Here is a 22,383-nt window from a genome sequence, read left to right as displayed (position 1 = left end):
TGGAATACGGGAGTGGTTGCTTGCTTGGTAAAGGAAACAGTGATTTTCAGCCTTCCAGATTAAATACGGATTCATAGGCAGTCAAAAGGAATTTTTTTTCCTTTTCCCCCACCTACCTTATAGAGCTGGTTAGGGACTAAAAGGGAAGAGTACTTTGTTTTACGTTTTGGGTTCACCTCTAAGGACACACAACACCACACCTGCTCTTCTTCTGTCTCGGCGTTCTATCGTGAACAGCTAAGGAAGAAATTTTATTTTGCAGGAGGTAGAAGGTTTTAAAGAGAATCAATTCAGATGTCATGCTGCAAGCAGTGAAAGTGATGAGAGCAATTTCTATCTTCCGTTAGATAATTACACTGTGAGAAAATGAACAATCAATTATAAGCTAAGGCTTAAAAAAAGCATGGTGGGAGGGTAAGAGGGGAGGTTAGAAATGGGGAAAACTTCACCGTGACAAACTTTCCTAACAATTTAATAACTGTATCTCACACCTAGGAGTGGGAGAGGGAAAGATGATTATTTCACTGCTTTAAGAAAGACATTAGGCTGGCGGCCACCTGCAGAATTATTCCAGACCTCAATTTCAGCACTTCCTTCAAAAATGCTTAATGGCCCAAATCCCAGATTAGAATCACGATCGACATCTGCAGCAATGGAAAACCTGCACCACAAGCAAATACGCTTTACTGTATTCCTCGTAGCACTCACCGGGTACGTAGTTGATTCCACAGTCTATAACTACGGCGCCGGGTTTTATCCACTCTCCTTTCACCATTTCAGGTTTTCCGGCCGCCACTACCAGAATATCAGCTCTGCTGATCTGAAAATGAAAAAATCCGCCATCTCTTCAGTTAATTCCGGCACTTGGCCACCAAGTTCAGTGGACCCATCAGGCAATCTGCCTCTATTCTCAGCTCAAGTCATAATCCGAAATAAACTACCCAAAGCCTAAACCCCAGTTTTCTCAATTCATAATCCCAAATAAGCTGCAGAAATTCTAAACCCCAGTCTTCACAAAATGGAAAACACAATTATAATCTGCACAGGGGTAGTACAATCCGGGAGACCGCCTTTCACTAACCTGGGACGTAAAGGCCAAAGAAATCAAGGCATTATTTACAACCAGAAGGGCAAGGGACTTGAACATCACATAATTTACCTGGTGCCCTCAGCAAAACAGCAAGAGCCCTGAGAAAATCAATCAGTTGGATTTATTGAGCGCTTACTGTGTGCAGGACACTCTACTAAGCGCTCGGGAGAGTACTATATAACAGAATTGGTAGACACATTCCTTGCCCACAGACAGCTTAGAGTCTAGAGATATGTTAACAGGGCTTTGAAGATGGGGAAGGCAATAGTAAGTCCTTGTTAAGCGCTTACTATGTGCCAAGCACTGTTCTAAGCACTAAAAGTAGGGCAAGGGATACAAAGGGGAAAGATAAATGCTTTCTCTGTGCACAGCACTGTACTAAGCACAAGGGGATATTACCAGCATGGTACTACTGTAGCTCAAAAGAAATGGCGGAAAATCATCTCTTGACCGTGCAACTTGTTCAATCAATCAATGGTATGTACTGAGTGCTTACTGTGGGCAGGACGTTTCATTAAGTGCTTGGGAGAGTATGAAGAAGCAGTGTGGCTCAGTGGAAAGAGCACGGGCTTAGGAGTCAGAGGTCATGGGTTCTAATTCCGACTCCGCCGTTTATCAGCTCTGTGATTATGGGCAAGTCATTTCACTTCTTGGTGCCTCAGTTCCCTCACCTGTAAAATGGGGATTAAGACTGTGAGCCCCACGTGGGACAACCTGATTACCCTGTATCTACCCCAGCGCTTAGAACGGTGCTCGGCACATAGCGCTTAACCAATACCAACATTATTATTATCACACAGCAGAGGTGGTAGACATGTTCCCTGCCCACAAGGAGCTTCCAGTCTAGAGTAGAAGCTTAGAGTCTAAAGGAGGAGTTTACATTCTAGGACTGCTCAGAAGAGTGCAATTCAATAAAGCTGCTAAGGTGGCAAAGGAAAACATTCAGGCTGAAAACGCATTCCCTTAGTTGATGACTGCTTGATTGATATTTTATTTTTATGATACTTATTAAACACTTACTATATGCCAGGCACCGTACTAAGCTCAGGGGTAGACACAAGGTAATCAGTTTGGACATAGTCCCCGTCCCACAGGGGTCTCACAGTCTTAATTCCCATTTTCCAGATGAGGGAACTGAGGCAGACAAGCGAAGCGACCTGCCCAGGACCACACAGCAGACAAGGATCGGAACCCAGGTCCTTCTGGCTCGGCCCCGTAAAACCCAAGGAGAGTTCATCCTCCCTACTGCTTCTTTCCCTTATGATTAAAAAGAGGCTCAAGACCAAGAATCAATGTTCAACGAAATCAGATCAAGGTGAGCCTTCAGGCCAGCTGTCGTGCCGCTAACCCAGACAGGGATATCTATAGCAGCAAGTTTCTTCTTTTTCCAGTCCCCACTCAAAGCAAAGCCCGTTGTGCAGATCAATGAGTTCTTACCTCTTCGGCTAACTTCGCTGTCTTTGAGTGACAGGTAGTCACGGTGGCATTGTTCCACAGCAGAAGATCGTGCATGGGGGCACCGACGATCTTACTGCGGCCAATCACCACAGCATGCCTCCCGGCGATCTGCACCCCTGGAACCAAAGCAGCACGGATCACATATCACCCCGATTCCAATAATGACGACGACGGCAATAATAAGGGTATCTGTTCAGGGCTTACTATCCACGAAGCACTGTACTGAACGCTGGGGAAAGTACAAGACAGTCAGGCCTCACGTGGACACAGAGTCTAAGGAAGGAGAACGGTATCGAAACTCCATTTTACAGTTGAGGGAACTGAGCCGCAGAGCAGTGACTTGCCCAAAGCCACAGAGCAGGCAGGCGGCAGTCGGGATTAGAACTCAGGTCCCCCGACTCCCAGGTCCTGGCTCTTGCCACTAGAAAGAGTTCACTGAGCCAGAGAAGCAGTGTGGCTCAGTGGAAAGAGCCCGGGTTTAGGAGACAGGGGTCACGGGTTCTAATCCTGACTCTGCCACCTGTCAGCCGTGTGACTTTGGGCAAGTCACTTCGCTTCTTGGTGTCTCAGTTCCCTCACCTGGAAAATGGGATTAGGACTATGAGCCTCACGTGGACCACCCGATGACCCTGTACATAGTAGGCACATAGTGGGCGCTTAACAAATGCCAACATTATTATTATTATTAAATCACACTGCTTCTCGTGCATTCTGGTGCTAAACTGTATTGAGATATTATGGAGAAGAGAATCAGCTCAAGATCTCTGGCACCCACTGGACTGTAAGCTTCTGGGGCACACATATTGCATCTTCTAATTATTTCGTGCCCTCTCAAGAGCTTAGTACCATGCTCTGCACATAGTAGCCGTGCAATAGATACTACGAGGGGCCAACTTGGCGAAAGGAAGGGGCGCAGCGGGCAACTGACACAAGGTGAGAAGAGAAAATCAGAGAAAAGAAACACCTCCAGCTTAACAGTGCTCTACGCATTGTCTTGTTTGGCAAGATGATCGGGACGGACGGAAGGAGGTTGCATTACAGGATGAGCAGTATTAGCATTTCTTGAGTACTACTAATAATAATGTTGGCATTTGTTAAGCGCCTACTATTTGCCGAGCACTGTTCTAATTGCTGGGGTAGATATGGGGTAATCAGGTTGTCCCACGTGAGGCTCACAGTCTTCATCCCCATTTTACAGATAAGGGAACTGAGGCACCTGAAGTGAAGTGAAGTGACTTGCCCGAAGTCACACGGCTGACAGGTGGCGGAGCCGGGATTAGAACCCATGACCTCTGACTCCTAAACCCGGGCTCTCTCCACTGAGCCACGCTGCTTCTTGTACCCGCCTGGGTGCAGTCCTAGGCGCATGGAAAATAAGACTGTGACCCTGTTGTTGGATAGAGATTGTCTCTATTTGCTGCCAAACAGTCCTTTCCAAGTGCTTAGTCAGTGCTCTGCACACAGTAAGCGCTCAATAAATACGATTGAATGATTCAAAGTGGCAAGTGCCCTGCCCACATGGAGCTTACACTCTAAGAGTGAGACAAACGTAAAAATACTAGAAAGGTCAAAAATAAAGGAGACACATACACTCACACGAGCGTAAGAGTGGTTTAAACACGTTGGTGAATCTCTTTTGCAGCTCCTCCTCTGCCTCCCACCCCCTAATCGTGAGGTCTTCGAGGGCTCAGTTCTGGGACCCCTTCTATTCTCCAACTACACCCACTCCCTTGGGGAGCTCCCACAGCTTCAGCTACCCTATCTCTGCAGATGACTCCCAAGCCTTCATCTCCGGCCCCCAACCTCTCTCCTCCTTGTCAATCTCACATTTCCTCCCGACTTCAGGCCATCCAACACTGCCAACTCCAGAACTGTCCAAAACAGAACTCTTCATCCCCCACAAATCCTACCCTTCCCGACTGTCCCATCGGTGGCGACGGGACGACTCTACCCCCGTCTCACAAGCCTGCGACCTTTATATTATTCTTTGGTCACCTCCCTTCTTCAACCCTCACTGTCCATCACCAAATCCTGCCAGTTCTATCTTCATAACATCTCCAGAATCTGTCCTTCCTCTCCATCCAAACTACTACCTCCCTGGCCCAAGTACTTGTCGTATCCCAACTTGACTGCGGCACCAGCCTCCTCACTGACCTCCTTAACTTTAGCCTCCCCCCTCACCACTCCATACATCATTCTGCAGCCCAGACTTTTCTAAAACGTTATTCTGTGCCCATCTCCTGGTGGATAGAGCCCAGGCCTGGGAGTCAGAAGGTCATGGGTTCTAATCCCGGCTCTGCCACTTGTCTGCTCTGTGACCCTGGGCAAGTCACTTCACTTTCCTGTGCCTCAATTACCTCAACTGTAAATTGGAGATTAAGACCGTGAGCTCCATGTGGGACATAGACTGAGTCCAACCTGATTTGCTTGTATCCACCCCGTGCTTAGTACAGTGCCTGGCACACAGTAAGCACTTAAATACCATTATTATTATTATTATTGTTATTTTTACTCCTCAGAAACCTCCAAATGTTGCTTATACATCTTTGCATCGAGCAGCAACTCCTCACCGTTGGCTTTACGGCATTCAATGAGCTCTCTCCCCGTTTACTGATTCTCGCTTCTCTCCAGCTGACGCACTCCACTCCTCTAATATCAACTGACTCACTGAGCCTTGCAACCTCATGGTCAAGCTCCCCCTTCTGCCTTTAATTCCCTCCCCCTTCATATCTGACAATCCCCCACTCTTCCCATCTTCAAACCTCAATAACACAGGGACACAGACCCTGTTCCAGCTCAGCTCAGAGACTGAAGATGGTTGAGAGGGGAGTTAGTGGAGAGGAAATTAGCAGAGAGAAAAGAGCCAGAAGGACCTGGGTTCTAATCCTGCCTCCGACTGTCTGCTGGATGACACGGGAAAGCGACTTAACTTCTCTTTTGCCTCAGTTTCCTAATGTGTAAAATGGGATTACGACTGTGAGCCCCACGTGGGACATGGACTATGCCCCATCTAAGCAAAAGATCCGTCATCTTGAGGCTGAATGGCAGATGAACACCATCTTAGGTTCACTGACTCTGAAAATACTATTGAATGAATGAATGAAAATGCTCTCGTTCAGTTCAAATTCCTTAGCTGGCAGACCCCCGACGCCAAAGTGAAATTACCTACCCCAGCGCTTAGTACAGTGTCTACTACATAGTAAGTGCTTAACAAATATCAAAAAAAAAGGGATCCATTTTAGGATTTTGGATAGGAGTGGGAGGAGGGGGATTGTGTGCCAGCTGGAGGGGACCGTGAGAGCGAGCTTTTATGAAAAGGGTGAGATAGAGACCGTGTGACAGAAAGAAGAAGGAAAGAAGCAGGTGGAAGAGTGAGAAGTTGAAGGGGGCCATGAGAGGAGAAGAGGAGCTTGAGATTTTAGGAGAAGAGGGGATAGGGTCGGAGGGGAAGGTAGAGGAGGTGGATTACGGAGCAGGTGGGAGATCTCCTGGGAGACAGCTGGAAGCAGGCAAAAAGACAAGGAAATGAGAGAAAAACTTTGAGGGACAATGGGAAGATTTGGTGAAGTCCATGCCTGATGGCTTGGATTTTACTACCTATTGGGTGAGGGAGGTGGGGAGGATAATGCGGGTGCCAGGAGGGAGTTGTAGGCGTGGAAGAGTTGGTGGGGATTATGGGTGGGTGAGGCAATGAGGCACGGCAAAGTTGCCAAGCAGAAAATGGAGCTGAGTTAAAGCACGAGAGAATGGATATGTAGCAGAAAAAGTCTGCTCTGGAGCCTGGATTTCCACCAGCTGCGTTTAGCCGATGCCGAAACAGACAGAGGAGGGCTGTGGGTTGCAGGTGCAAGAGTGACAAAGTGATAGGGTGACCAGGGAGTTGAGGTTGATGGAGAGAGCGGAATTGAGGGTGTGTACGCCTATGTCTGCAGGGGTGGGAGGGAGCCAAGATGAGGTGAAATGGCCCGGGATGGAGGAGTGGGTCTAGGGTGCAGAAGTCGTGACTTGGGGTGAGGTCTGAATTTGAGGGGCAGGGGGTGTGGGGGAGCAGGCAGGTCAGAAGGCTACCATCAGGCAGGGCACACAAGATTTCTATTTCAAGATTTTAAGAGTCCAATCCGCTGGAAAATTTTGCCTTGGGTCCAGTCCATGAACTGAAAATTTTGTGTGGGCTCTCCTTCTGGTGAAGGTTTTTTAACATTTTAAAAGTCAAATGTAGTTTAAGCAAAATCCATTCACTGAGTCAGAGAAGAGTAGGATGAAAACCCACACTTAAAAATGAAAAGGTTGACAACCAGCTAATCTGTCACATTTAAGAGTATCTAATTCGTTTCACGGAATAGTGACTAGCAATTGGGAAACAAAGACATCAATTCAGACAGGATTATTATTATTAGGTTGCTAAAGCCATCTATTTATTGAGTGCTCGCTGCATGTAGAGCGCTGTACTAAGCGCTTGAGAGAGTACAACAGAGTTGGCAGACATGTTATCGGCCCACAAGGATCTTACAATCTAGTACAGTACCCTGCACACAGTAAGCACACAATAAATACCACTGATTGGGTTTTCTAGGAGAACAAGGTCTGCAAGCTCAGGATGGGAATACATTCAAAGAGCAGGAAAAACAGCTAAAACAATTCCAAAACAGACTTGAAACATGACTCCCGCTCTCAATTAGTTGAAAATCCAGCAGACCCTCTTTCTGATCATTTACGGAAATATTAAGTAAAACTGGTCTTAGCACTGACCCCCAGGGGATTCTACTATTTACTTTTCTCAAAAAGTGGTCATTTTTTCCCCAACCCTGGTTTCTTCCTGAAAAAAACACATTCCCTCCAATTCTATGACTTCTTAGAACACGTCTTTGGAGCCAGGCTAAAGACCTTTTGGAAATCTAAATATCTCCAGATTTCCCTTTATCCCCATGCTTATTTATTTATTCAGAGAAATCCAGCTAACAGTGGGGCGTGCTCTCCCCTTATAAGAAAAGCTGTTGTCTTTCCAGACAAATGTTGAAGTGCTTAGTGATCATAAATTCAATGATAGATCCAGATTTTTAAAACACCAAAAAAACACCCTCCCATGGCTTCCTCCGGTTATCACTCCATCTCCCTCCTACCAATCCAGACTCCTTTAATTGTCTACACCTGCTTTCTCCGCTTCCTCTTGTGGAAGCAAAGTATCCGTCATCTTGAGGCTGAATGGCAGATGAACACCACCTTAGGTTCACCGACTCTGAAAATGCGCTCGTTCACTTCAAATTCCTTAGTCGGCAGAAACCCCGACGCCAAAGCGAAAGACTCCATTCACATTCTGCCACACATTTCTGAATAACTTCTGAAAGATTCTTATTAGCTTTGGCATTTTCTGAAATATCTTCTCCAAAATCCTTTTTGGCCTATCTAAATTCCGACCTGTACCTGACTTTTCATTCTTAATGGACATCCCTGTTCTCCCCAACGACTCACCAAGCCCGGCTAATGACTGAGAACTAGGTCCGTCAGATTCTGATAACGATCTCATCCCATCCCTACAGGCAGGTTTTGGACTTTTGGCGGGGGGGGATAAATAATTCAGGTTTTTATGAGAATCCTTGTAAATATATGCTGATGCTATGAATGAAGGGTTTAACACAGGAGTCTTCAAAAGCAGATAACAAAATTTTATTCCTTACCAGTCTCTCTGATGAGTTCCAAACACCCCTTAGGCGTACAGGGGATAAAGCAATCTCCCAGGTCACCTCGAGCAAGCTTCCCAGCGTTAATGCTGGTTAATCTAAAAGTTACAGAAACAAGAGTTTTAGACTATAAGCCCCTCTCCAGTCTATGAGCTCGCTGTGAGCAAGGATCATGCAGATCGACTCTGTTGTATTACACTCTCCCGAGCGCTTAATACAGTGCTCTGCACCCAGTAAGCGCTCAATAAATACCACTGATTGATTAGACCTTTGGAAGTTTTAGATACCCGGGCAAAAATATGTTTTGCAGTATGAATGAAACCGATGCAATCTACAGAGATAGATATTTGACAGAAGAGTATGGATGAAGGGTAGACAGAGTAATACAGGGCAAAAAAAATATTATAAACTAAGGTGGTGACAACAGAAGATCTGCAAAGTGGGTGAGAGTGCAAGCATGGGGTCAGTGCATTCCCCAGCCAGGAAATCACCAGCTTGGCCCCACGGGCCACCAGGCCAGGCCAGGGACTGAAACCTGCCACAGTCAAGGAAACAGCGTGGCTTAGTGGAAAGAGCATGGGCTTGGGAGTCGGAGGATGTAGGTTTTAATCCCGGCTCCGCCACTTATCTGTGTGGCTTTGGGCAGGTCACTTAACTTCTCTGTGCCTCAGTGCCCTCATCTGTAAAAAGGGGATGAAGACTGTGAGCCTCACATGGGACAACCTGATTACTTTGCATCTTCCCCAGTGCTCAGAACAGTGCTTGGGACATAGTAAGCGCTTAACAAATACCATAAAAAAAATTAATAAAAAGGTCACCGGACGCTCCATAAGACGAGCTTGAAGCCACACGTCCTAGGACCCTGGGGGCACCGTCCAGGGCTCGGGAGAGGAAGGTACGTAGCTGCGGATGACTGAATGGCGGCTGGGGCGGGGCCCGGCCCCGCAGTCCCTCCCTGGCTGGGGTCCAGGGTGAAAAGATCACCGGGGTAAAATCGTTTTCACACTGTAACCCAGTGGCCTGTTCGGGATTGCTTCTTTCCCTGGCTGACAAAGAGTCAAAAATAACAAGGGACGCATTTCCAACGGAATGGAAGCAATGTCTGTCAGTCCGTCAATCGTATTTACTGAACGTTACTGTGTGCAGAGCACTGTACTAAGCGCTTGGGAGAGTACAATACAAAAATAAACTGACACATTCCCTACCCACTACAGTCTGGAGGGGAAGTCAACGCTGAGGAAGCACATGCTGGAAACGATCAGAGTGGCAGAAACCAAAAAAACAAATCCATCTGGCAAGGCATACAGACTCCTAAGTGTTCAGGCTTAGGGTCAAGTCAGACTGAATTGCATGGTATATGCTAAATATTACCACTTGAGAAGACAGATCAATCAAAAGAATGAACCCAGCGGAGAGGCGGAAGGCACCTGGCACATAAGACACGCATCAACCATTACTGGTAAATCACGCACTGTCAGATGAAAGGTATAAATCCTGAGATTGGGAGGGTTTGGGGAACAAGGCACAGTCGGAGTGGGGCTGCGATACACATTCAGCCAAAGGCATTCAAGCTTCTATTTTCACTTGTAGGGGTCTCTAAGGAGTCACCAGGAATTCCCGTAGGTGGACCCCAGTTTGGTCAATCCTAATGGACTAATCAGGTGAATTGAGTTAACTCAAAGGGGACTGAGGAAGAACTAGACCAGATTCCCATATCACGGGAAAAGAAACAGAATTAGTGGCCTCTAGTGGCTGCTTTTCCTGCTCCTTCAGGCGGGATTCAGATTCACTCCTAAATAAGAACATTATCTTTTCATTCATTCATTCAATAGTATTTATGGAGCACTTACTATGTGCAGAGCACTGTACTAAGCGCTTGGAATGTACAAATCGGTAACAGATAGAGACAGTCCCTGCCCTTTGATGGGCTTACAGACTTTCTCCCCGGCCAGGGAGTACTGATGCTCCATATTCAACTAAGGGATAAAATGACGACAATGATAATTGTTTGGAGCTTCTGGAATTATCAAGAGCTGTGCTAAACACTGAGGTAATTATGAAATAGTTGGATCGGAGCTAGTCCCTGTTCCACACAGAGTTCCCAGTTTAGGAGGGAGGGAAAACAGATATTTACTCCCCGTTTTACAGGTGACGAAATGGAGGCACGGGAGAGTTAAGTGACTTACCCAAGTCACGCAACAGATGGAGCCGAGATTAAAATTCAGTTCTCCTGACTCTCACTCCTGTGCTCTTTCCACTCTACCACATTATTTCTAAATAAGAAGTGTTCAGGTGAACGGCAATATGGAAGTGCACAAACAGATCAGCTGTATATGTGGCCGTGTGCATTCTTAGAAGCAAAGTTTAGTGTAGGTTTCACAATAAAGCTGAGGCGCCTGGGATTTCGAGTTTACACACGCGACAGATCAAATAGGTGAAACTCCGCTTATACCCGTCTACGTCCTTTTCTGGTGCAACGGCATTGGTCACTGCCTCAATATTGATCATCTTCTCAGAATCCAAAGGTAACTGCACTATGAATCCATGAATGGAAGAATCTTCGTTGAGAGATGTGACACACCTCAATACCTACAAGAGGGTCAAAACCAACTATTAAAGGACTAGAAGAGAATTTCTAGAGGCAAAAAACTGGGTTAGATGTACCGCTTGGGCAATGTTTTGTCTTGTCTTATGCCGTCGAGTTGTTTCCGACCCATAGCGACTCTACGGACACATTTCTCCCAGAACAACACACTCTCTATCTGCAATCGATCTGGTACTGGATCTACAGAGTCTTCTTGGTAAAAATCCGGAAGTGGTCTACCATTGCCGCCTTCCATGCAGTAAACTCGATTCCCCGCCCTCGACTCTCTCCCATGCTTCCCGACACGGGTGAGTTTTGACTCGTAGCGGATTGCCTTCAACTCGCTAGCCACTGCCCAACCTAGGAATGGAATGGACAGGCCTCTGCTTGACTCTCCCTCCCACAGTCGAGACTGGTAGAGGACTGGAAACTCTCTAGGTGCGACCCTGAGTGGAGGGGGGAGGGTAATATTTAGGGACTCGAAAAGGAATCACTCTCTTTCACTAATGTTCTTTCTCTCTGCTGTTTTTGTTTCCATTTGCCTCAAGATCCTCTTAAAAACTTGTGCTCCAAAAGAGTCAATCGATCAATGGCATTTATTGAACGGTCTTCACTACACTGTGTCTCGATGGCATCTGTTTCACCATTGTCGCCCAATTTTCAGCTGGATGCTACGATTTGAGAGCAACAAAGTGGAATTTAGAGGGAGCATAGCTCCAAAGCTAGACAAATGACTATATCAATTAAATCAATCAATTTACTGAGCACTTACTGTGTGCAGACCACCGTACTAACTACTTGGGAGAGTAATATTTAAAGGAGTTGGTAGACATGTTCCCTGCCCACAATGAGCTTATGGTCTAGAGGTGGAAGAAACGCATTAATATAAAGACATTATTGGATAGGTACATAAGCGCTGTGAGGCTGAAAGAGGGGTTAATAAAAGGTACAAGTGCAAGAGTGGTGCAGAAGGGAGTGGGAGAAGAGGAAATGAAGGTTAGTAAGGGAAGGCTTCTTGAAGGAGAGAGCCTTTATGAAGGGTTTACGTGCCAGGACTCTGTTACCTGTGCCGCTGTCCTGTCATCTGATGCAAAGTACGGCTTGTGAGGCTGATGGAATTGTTCAAGGAATGGGGTGTGACTTTTCTGGAGAGTCCAAGGCTTGCTGTCATAAAGAAGGTTGGGTGGCCTTACAATCCTAGAGACCTTCAACGGGTTCTGAAACCTCATGCCATGTTGCCCCATCTGACAGACTCTCAGAAAGGACAGATTACTCATCTTGACTTCACCTTCTACTTCCCCATCTATTGATGCATTTGGGTCGCAGTGGGCTTGTTACCAAAGGAAACATGACCTTTTTGGAAATGGGGCTTTGGGTTCAAAACTGGGTCCTGCGCAATCCCAAATGGGCTACAAATGGCAAGGTGGAATGCTAGGTTTACTTAAGGATGTACGGCAGAGGACTAAGCTTGAAAAGAACAATTTCGTGAGAAAAGCCAGGACTGCACATGGGATGTAAAGGTGGAAGGCCAGGTCTAGGATGAAAAGCTGGACGTGTAAAACAGGTGAACAGTCGACTGCTGCAAAAACATACAGATCACACGGAAGTGGTTACCACTGACTTCTTCCGCTCGGTAAAAATTTGAGTCTCTGCCGTTGTCTTTGATCTCAATGTTTTGATCGCTTGATCAACTGCTTTTGACTCTTTCCAATACCGCTGTTGGCCAACACAGGTGAACTGATTTTGTCTGACACTTCGACTTAGACCTCTCCATTCTGGGTAGCCCTATATGGCCTGACTCTAAGCTTCATCAGCATACATCAGCTCTCCTGCCACGATAAGGCGTCGATTCACAGGCGAGCCATCCACACTGCTACCAAGTCAGTCCAAGGATTTATCCTATCCCGCCTTGACTGCTGCATCAGTCTCTCTGTTGACCTTCCCGCCCTGTCTCTCCCCACTCCTGTCCATACTTCACTCTGCTACCCGGATCACTTCTCTACAAAAATGTTCAGTCCAGGCTTCCCCGCTCCTCAAGAACCTCCAGTGGTTGCCCACCCGCCTCTGCAAACAGAAAATCCTTCCCATAGGCTTTAAAGCACTCAATCACCTTGCCTCCTTGATTTCCTACTACAACCCAGCCCACACACTTTGCTCCTCTCTTCTCCCCAAGCTCTTTAGTTCAGTGTTCTGCACCCAGTTAGCACTCAATAAATGATTGATTGATGCTGATCTACTCACTATACCTCAATTTCATCTCTCTGGACGCTGACCTTTTGCCCACACGCTGCCTCTGGCCTGGAACGCCTTCCTTCTTCACATCCAATAGACAATCACTCTCCTCACCACAAAATCTTCTTAAAACCACATCCTCTCCAAGTGGCCTTCCCCAACTAACTCCTCATTTCCTCTTCTCCCACTCCCTCTGTGTCACCCTTGCACTGGGATTCGCAGTCTATATTCACCCCTGCCTCAGCCCCACAGTACTTTTGTACAGGCCATAATTTCTTTATCTTAGTGTCGGTCTCCCCTTCTAGACTATAAGCTCGTTGTGGGCAGTGAACACACCCTTCTCCATGCCCACCTCTTCTCACTCTTCCATTCCAATACTACTGTTGTATAGTATTCTCCCAAATACTCAGTACTGGGGTCTGCACACAGTAAGAGCTCAATAAATACAACTGATTGATTGATGGAATGCCTTGCATCGTTCACCCCCGCCCCGCCACCCTGCTCGACATTGGAACAGCCAGGCATTTCAATTTGCCCCGCTTCTGCCCCCCATTCTGGTATGAGTCAAGTTTTATTCTCGTGCCTGATTGGAAGTAAAAGACTTTAAAGCATACCATACTTTACCATCTGCCATACTTCCCTGATTTCAATTAATCCATCATATTTACGAGCTCTTATTGTGCAGAGCACTCTACTAAGCTCTTGGGAGAGTACGTTACAATATGACTACTACAACCCAGCTCTTACACTTCACTCCTCTAAAGCCCACCTACTCTACCTCGATCTTCTCTCTAGCCACCAACCCATCAGTGCTGACTGATTGATTAGAAGACATGATCCACATCCTCGAGGACTTACAAATGAACAGGGCAGAGAGACTGACAGAAGTTTATTTTGAATTAGGAAGAAAAATACAGATTTAGCGAGTATCAAAAGGACACTGGAGAGATGACGAAGTAAATGCATATATGTAATATATTTCCCACTCTTCTAAATATAGGAATCTATGCAAGACTTTGAGGGATAAAAATGCATAAATTCAAGGACTCACCTCGGTTTCTGTTACAGTGTTTGGCAACTTGATATGTGTGGCTTTGATTCCAATCTGGAAAAAGGAAAAGTAAAACAATTAAAACCTGAGTTCTTAACTAATGGAATCCAGAGAATAATAATAATAATAATGTTGGTATTTGTTAAGCGCTTACTATGTGCCGAGCACTGTTCTAAGCGCTGGGGTAGACACAGGGGAATCAGGTTGTCCCACTTGGGGCTCACAGTCTTAATCCCCATTTTACAGATGAGGTAACTGAGGCACAGAGAAGTTAAGTGACTTGCCCAAAGTCACACAGCAGACAAGTGGCCGAGCTGGGATAATAATAATAATAATAATAATGATAATTGCGATATTTCTTAAGCACTTATTTTGTGCCAGACATTGTACTAAGCCCTAAGGTGGAGAAAAGCAAGTCACTTTCCCACATGAAGCCCACAATCTTAATCCCATTTTTCATATGAGGGAAATGAGGCATACAGAAGTGAAGTGACTTGTCCAAGGTCACACAGCAGGCAAGTGGAGTGGGATTAGAACCCAGGTCCTTCTGACTCCCAGGCCCATGCTCTAGCCACTACTTGTAAATAAATATTTGAACAAGACAAAAAACGCTATTTATCATTAATTCCCTCTGTTAAAAGGACCTCTGAACAGTTTATTAAAACTTTTTAAATCCCAACTCGTTCTTCAATTATCATCACCTGAGGAATTTTCATTTCACTTATTCAATTCTTCTTTTTTGTTTTAGGAAGGGAAAGCAAATTGCTTAGAAGCAACTTGGCCTAGTGGAAATAGTATGCACTTGGGAGTGAGGAAACCTGGGTTCTAATCCTGGCTCCACCACTTGTCTCCTGTGTAACCTTGGGCAAGTCACTTCGCTTCTCTGTGCCTCAGCTCCCTCATCTACAAAATGGGGATTCAATACCTGTTCTCCCTCCTACTGTGAGCCCCATGTGGGATCTGATGATCTTGTACCTTGTCTAGCATTCCTTTTCTCATTCTTCATCTCTGTATTGATTTTGGGGACTTCAATATCTATATGGATGTCCCCAACCACCCTTCTCCACGCCCACCTCCTCTCGCTCTTCTATTGCAATGACCTCTTGCTTCACTTCATCTCACACACTCACCAGCCTGGGGACACATTTGATTTTATAATCTATAGTCACTGTACAATCTCTACTCTCACCGATTTGGAAATTCCCCTACCATACCACAACCTCCTCATCTGTTCTCTTTCCCATACACCCATCCCCAACAACTCTGTCCTATTCTCCCTCAGTGACCTCCAAACTTTTGATCCTCTGCAATATTCTAAAGCCATCATGTCCCATTTGGTCTCCATACCCAAACTACTTTTTCTTGATGCACAAACTTCCCTCCACACGCCCCCTCCACTGAACTCAACTCACCTGCTCTCCCGTCCCTCTGTCGATACTGTACCACTAACCCACAACCCCGGACCACTTCTGGTGTTCGAGCTGTGGAAGGCCATTGGCAGAAATCCAGACATCTGTCTGACCATGTCCACCTTAATTCATTCTCACCTGCTTCAATTTGTCAATTCATCCTTCTTCTCTGCCCAACAACACTTCTCCTTCCTAATTCACTATCATACCCATTGTCTTCGTCACCTGTTCCAGACATTTAACTCCTCTTCAAACCTCCTGTCCCTCACCCCCACTATCTCCTTCCCCCAATGGCCTGGCAACATACTTCACTAACAAAACTGAAGTGATGATTTGTGATCTCCCTAAACTCTTCCCTGCTCCTCTCCAACTCCCACCTCGCCCTTTTCAACTCTCGCTATAATCCCAACTGTATCTCAAGAGATCTCTCACCTCCTCTCTAAATGTATCTCCATTACCTGGGCTACTGATCCCATCCTTTCATACCAAATGAAAACATTTGCCCACTCGCCTCCTCCCTAACTGCCATCTTCAACCATTCATTTTCCAATGGTTTCGTCCCCATTGCTTTCAAACATGTTTCCATAACTGTGCTCCACACACAGTAAGAGCTCAGTAAATACCTTTGACGATGACTGTATCTACCCCAGAATTTAGAACAGTGTTTGACACACAGTAAGCATTTAATACTATAATGATTATTTATAATAATCTTATTAAAACAATCATACCATTATTTATGATAATGATTACAGAAAAGGCACACTGGTCTGCAAATGTCAACAAAAAATATCAACTGCAGAAGTTACTGTACCTTTGCAAAATGGCCAGGTTGTGTTTCCCATAATGGTATAAAGAAGAGGTTTCAAAAAAGGGGGGTTGGGGAGGAACAGGAAGGGTAAATGCAAGAGCTGATGTTTGTAATATCCTATCTTTACCTCTTCAGCTGCTTTCAGCTTCATATTTATATAGAGATTTGAATCCTCTCGGTTTCCAACCTAAAAATAGGCAAAAGAATATTCATCAGACCATGTACATCTAGAATATCCAGACAGTCTTCCCAGTCCAACTTAGATGAAGAAGCAACCATTAAATGAAGCAACACAAATTGTGTTTAGGGAATGAAGAAAAAGTTAAGAATCTTACTGATCTAAGAAAGCGTGACACACAAAGAAGGACAAATTACAGAAATACCAAATACAGCCTTCCCATTTGGATCTTTTTTTCCCAGGTTTTCTAAATTAGATGGCATCACCATCAAGAAATATGCTGAGTTACAGGAAAGGAGTGAACTACCTCTCCCTTGGAAAAACATCAACCTTTCCTCCCTAACATTTGCTGAGTTTTGCAGGAAGCAACCAGGCACTGGCTGCTCCCTGGGCTTCCCGAGATCTGAAAATAGCTACCTGGTTGCTAGAAGCTATCCCTTTGATGGCATTTGTTAATGAGACTGAAGTAGCTTCTCTCTCGCCTTTTCAAATGAAATCAGATCATGAAGAAAGGGCAAAGTGAAGTTGTTTTAAAAGAATCTGAAAATGGGGCCGAATTCTTCATTGTGTAGACACGTTCTCAGCCCACTTGGGAAGACGGCATAACTGCTCTTAAAATTCAGGGCATTTACTTAAAGGCGTACCGGACAGATTGGTTCAAGGCTGCAAAGAAATAAAAACTCACATTTCTGACACACAATACTTCTTCCTGAATACATGTGTCAAAGTCACTCAATACAGCTATTCAAACCAGGAAGAGAAGCACTTCTAATTTACCATCTTCTAATTTCCAAGGTCACAGGACAAATAACGGTTCTTTCTGCTTCTTATTACCAAAGACTCTAAAAAGCAATGTGTGCGCACAGAGGTGGATACTGATGGTAAAGGATGTACACATTACAGCCTTGAAGAGAGGACTTCCAAATGATAAGCAACACTGCCCCAAGCTTTCCTAGGGAAAATTCTTTGTCAGTCGTTTCAAAGATTATCCCGAGAAGTTGACATTCCTGGGTAATTTATCGTTATGTGCACGATACAAAGGTGGGCGTCGTCTCTTGAACTCTATCATGGGTTTAGTACAGTCCACTGCATTCACAGCTTGATAAAATTATTTATGGATATTGATACACACCCTCACACTCACCCCACTCTCCGGGGAGTACTGTTCAGGAAGAGAAGCTTGTGTTAGTTGTTCTTCTCTTGAATGCAAAGGGACTGTCTGTCTCTAATTATTCAAAGAGAAGGAGTAACAATTTTGGGACACTTGGTTCTAATCTCCTTGAGGGCAGCAATCATGCCTACCAGCTCCACTGAACTCTCTCAAGTGTTTAGAACAGTGCTCTGCACACAGTAAGCATGCAATACAACTGATTGATTGACAAGGAAAGCATATACAATATTCCTTCCACTCACCATAACAACATCCATAGGCTACAGGAAAATACATCCCATATCCACCTCCCTGGCCTTCCTAGCTCTAATCAATCAGTGGTATTTATTGAGTGCTTACCGTGTGCACAGCACTGTTCTAAGCACTTGGGAGAGTTCAATAAAGCTGGTAGACATGACTGCTGCCCCGAGGGAGTATATAATCTGGGATGGGGGGAGGTAGGGGGAAGGTAGGCCCCTAAAATAAATCACTGATAAGGGGGAAAGATAGAGTATAAAGATGTGGATATATGCGCTGTGGAGGTGGTGGAAAGGTGAAGGTACAAAATCAAGTGTATGGGCGACACAGAAGGCTGGGAGAATCGGGTGGGGAGGTGAGAGGTTAGTCAGGTAAGGCTTCCTGGGAAATGGTCGGACACAGTCCGTGTCCCATATGGGGCTGATTGTCTTAATCCCCATTTTACGGATGATAAAACTGAGGTACGGAAAAGTCGAGTGACTTGTCCAAGGTCACACAGCAGATACGTGGCAGAGCCGAATTAGAACCCACGTCCTCGGACTCGCAGGTCCGTGCCCTTTCCACTAGGCCACCCTGCTTCTCATATATGATTTTAAGAGGGCTTGGGAGATGGGGAGAGTGGTGGTCTGTCAGGCATTATCTTGGCAGTACTCTCATCTCTTACTCAATGCACACATTCAACCTGTCATGAAATTCAGTCGGTTCTACCATCAAGACATCTCTCGGATCCGCTCCTTCCTCTCCGTGCAGCTCACTACCACACTGATCCAAGCATTTATCCTAGCTCACCCTGACTATTCCGTCGGCCTCCTTGCTGACCTAGCTGCCTTTCTCTCCCCTCTCCCATCTACACTTCACCCTGCCGCCTGGATCACTTTTCTGAAAAAGCATTCAGCTCATCTCTCCACTCCTAAACTTACAGTGCATGTCCTCCCATCTCCGCTTCACACAGAAGCTCCTTACCTTTGGCTTTAAGGCACTAAGTGGCTCGCACTCCAACCTAACCTCACTGATCTGCTACTGCAGCCCTGCCCAAACGCTGCACTCCTCAAACACCATCCTACTCACTGTACCTTGATCTCGCCTATCTCAACACTGACCCCTTCCCCACATCCTCCCTCTGGCCCATAACTCCCTCCTTTTTCGTATCTGACAGTCCAGCCCTCTCCTCAGCTTCAAAACCCTCCTAAAATCACATCGTCTACAGGCCTTCCCTGACCAAACGTTCACTCCCCATCTGCCCTCCCCTCTATGTTGACTACGCACTTGACTGTGTATCACTTGAGCATTTTGATACTCACCCCAACTCCAGCGCTTATGAGTATATCCACGTACTCTACTGTTTCCCCTATCTGTAACCTATTTTAATGCCGGTTTCCCCCTGCAGATCGAAACCTCTTTGCGGGCAGGGATCGCACCTACCAATTCTAATGTACTGTACTTTGCCAAGCAGTTAGTGCAGTTCTCTGCACAGTCCGCTCCTGGTTCTCCTCTCTCTCTCTCTCTCTCTGGCCGCTCATTCTCGGACTCTTTCACGGGCTCCTTCTCTGTCTCCCACCCACTAATTGTGGGACACCCTCAAGGCTCAGTTCTGGGTCCCCTTCTGTTCACTATCTATGTCAACTCCCTTAAGAGAACTCATTCGCTCCCATGGCTTCAACTACCATCTCTATGCGGATGATACCCAGATCTACATCTCCAGCCCTGATCTCTCTCCTTCTCTGCGGTCTCGTATTTCCTCCTGCCTTCAGAACATCTCTCCTTGGATGTCCCACCGACACTTCCCACTTAACCTATCGAAAACAGGACTCCTGATCTTCCCATCCAAATCCTGCCCTCCTCCTGACTTTCCCACCAGCATCACCACCCTCCATCTCACAAGCCCCACATTTTACATTATCCTTAACTCTGCTCTCTCATTCAACCCAGAGAATGAGTCTGTCACCAAATCCTGTCTATTCCACCTTCGCAACACTGCTAAAATCCACCCTATCCTCTCCATCCAAACTTCTTCCACGTTAATCTAAGCATTTATCCTACCCCACCTTGACTACTGCATCGGCCTCTTTGCTGACCTCCTTGCCTCTTTTCTCTCCCTGCTCCAGTTCATACTTCACTCTCCTGCCCGGATCATTTGTCTAAAAAAGAGTTCAGTCCATGTTTCCCTCTCCTCAGAAACCTCCAGTGGCTGTCCATCCATCTCGGCATCAAATAGAAAACGCCTTACCATTGGCTTTTAAAGCACTCGATCACCTTGCCCCTCTTATCTTACCTCACTGAGTTCCTAGTACTTTGCAGTCTGCAAACTTCATTCCTCTACCGCCAATCTATTCACCATACCTCGATTTCATCTATCTCACTGCCCTCCCTTTGCCCACGTCCTGAGCTGGCCTAGAACTCCCTCCTCCTTCATATCCGACAAACCATCACTCTCCCATCTTCAATGTCTGATTAAAATCACCTCTTCTCAACTAAGCCCTCATTTCCTCTACGCCCTCTCCCTTCTGCACCGCTCTCCCACTTAGCTTTGTACCCTGTATTCGCCCGACCCTCAGCCCCACAGTGCTTACGTACATACCCATAATTAATTTTAATGTCTGTCTCCCCCTCTAACCTGTAAGCTCCTTGTGGGCAGGGAACACATCTGACGACTCTGCTGTATTGTACTCTCCCAAGCGCTCAGTACAGTACTCTGCACACAGTAAGCGCTCAATAAATACAATTAACTGATTGACTTAATAAATGCCACTGATTGATTGAGCGACTGAGGGGGAATGGAGTTTTCAGGCCGGAGGGAGGACGTGAGCAAGGGGTCAAAGGAGAAAAGACAAGTTTGAGGACAGTAAGATGGTAAGTCAGACCTTAGTGAGTTGGTGAGCCCATTCGGTCTTACCTGGGGAACCTGATTTTCCCTTATTTGAATAATAATTATAACTATGATGGTGTTTGTTAAGCGCTTACTATGTGTGAAGCACTTGAAGAGCTTTTCTGTGGAGTTGCAGCATATAATAGCAATTCAGAAGTGTTTACAATACTGTCATGCTCCAGGAGAACACATACTGGTGTGTGTGTGTGTGGGAGATGATATTTAATGTCTGTAGAACAATTCAAATGACAACGGCTCACTCCAGCAGAGTAGCAAAATACCTGTAATATCGCCAGGCCTGGTCTGAAACTCGGCACTTGCTCTCTCATCTGAGCAACTTGTCTCTTCAGTTTCTCCCTTACTTGCCTGAGGAAAAAAGAGAAAGTTAACAGTAGTCCCAAACTGACAGAAGTGACAGCTCTTAGACAGATGAAATACATTTGTTCCCAAACTGTAATGTTACACCCACCCCACAGTCTCTCTTGGGAAGTAGGCAATAATGGAACCGATGAAACGCTGCCTGGGGATGACTCGATTTGCTTTTTAATGGTGTTCGTTAAGCGCTTACTATGTGCAAGGCATTGCATTAATAAGCACTGGGGTAGAAATGAGCTAGTTTTGGGCCCAACCATTGATCTTGCTTTTCTGAATAGCAATCCCCCATCATTCCACTACCAAAAGACCCTTTAGCCCAGTAGGAATTTCAGCTAACGAAAGGCTGCCAACAGGACATGAGCAGAGGGCAAAGGGAACCGGCAACCGGCAAGCAAGCTGCAAGCAGGTGGAACTGAGAGAGTAACTATTGTTTTGTAAGTATTGTAAGTGCAAGTCAGGTTTAGGCCTGCTTGGGCTGACTCTGCACAAGCCACGAGGGAAAGTAATGAACAGTATGCTCCCAGAGGGCAGTTTACTTAGTTCTCCATTGAGAATGCTTCGAAGGAAAACAAACAGCACGTGCAACATGACTGAATTTACCCTCTTTATGATACATCAAATTAAACTTTCAACACCTCCCTTCTTTAGGGCACCACCTCTGCTTAGGGCACACAGAGCAGCAGTACTTTTTCAGGGGTGAGATAGTCTTACCAGTCCTCCAGACAAAAGACCCACCTCATCTGTCTCAAACTCATCCTCACCCACTACGACTCCACCCTCTCCTCCGTCTGGCAACAATACTACTTCTCTTAACTACTTCGTCTTCTTCACCCTTTCTGATTGGCACACCCGCTGCCCATGCCAGCTGTTTCAGACTTTCAACTCCTTCCGCCAACTTCCTAGCTCTTGCCCCTTAATGACTCTGGCCACATATTTTGTCAGTAAAATTGAAACCATCAGGCATGATCTCCCTAAAATCTCCCCTACACCTCCCTAGTCACACCCTCCTCCTGCCCCACTGACTCTCCCATCCTTCCCGGAAGTATCCCAAGAGATCTCCTGCCTCTTCTTAAAATCTATCCTCTCCGCCTGCATCCCCAACCCCATCCCTTTGCCCCTTTTTAAAACTGCCCCCCTCTTCTTTCCTCCCTGCCATCTTCAACTGTTCGTTCTCCAATGGATTCTTTCCCACTGCTTTCGAACATGCCCACGTATCCCCTATCTCAACATACTCTCCCTTGAC

General features: G+C 46.0%; 1 protein-coding gene across 4 annotated transcripts in view; it reads right to left on the bottom strand.

The window, feature by feature from the left end:
* MTHFD1 (methylenetetrahydrofolate dehydrogenase, cyclohydrolase and formyltetrahydrofolate synthetase 1) overlaps positions 1–22,383 on the bottom strand; it is a 90,123-nt gene that overhangs the window by 35,248 nt on the left and 32,492 nt on the right. For all 4 annotated transcript variants that reach the window (XM_029062766.2, XM_029062777.2, XM_029062793.2 and 1 more), the window contains exons 2-8: positions 21,047–21,131; positions 16,441–16,500; positions 14,094–14,147; positions 10,679–10,815; positions 8,224–8,324; positions 2,528–2,664; positions 709–820 (exon numbers count right to left, since the gene is read on the bottom strand). In XM_029062766.2, the coding sequence (XP_028918599.1) occupies positions 709–820; positions 2,528–2,664; positions 8,224–8,324; positions 10,679–10,815; positions 14,094–14,147; positions 16,441–16,500; positions 21,047–21,131 (686 nt within the window). The remainder of the gene's footprint in view (positions 1–708; positions 821–2,527; positions 2,665–8,223; positions 8,325–10,678; positions 10,816–14,093; positions 14,148–16,440; positions 16,501–21,046; positions 21,132–22,383) is intronic.

Source organism: Ornithorhynchus anatinus, chromosome 1, assembly GCF_004115215.2.
Source record: "Ornithorhynchus anatinus isolate Pmale09 chromosome 1, mOrnAna1.pri.v4, whole genome shotgun sequence".
NCBI classification, from domain to species: Eukaryota; Metazoa; Chordata; class Mammalia; order Monotremata; family Ornithorhynchidae; genus Ornithorhynchus; species Ornithorhynchus anatinus.
The sequence above is the reverse complement of the archived record's forward strand: the minus strand, read 5'-3'. Positions and strand labels throughout refer to the sequence as shown.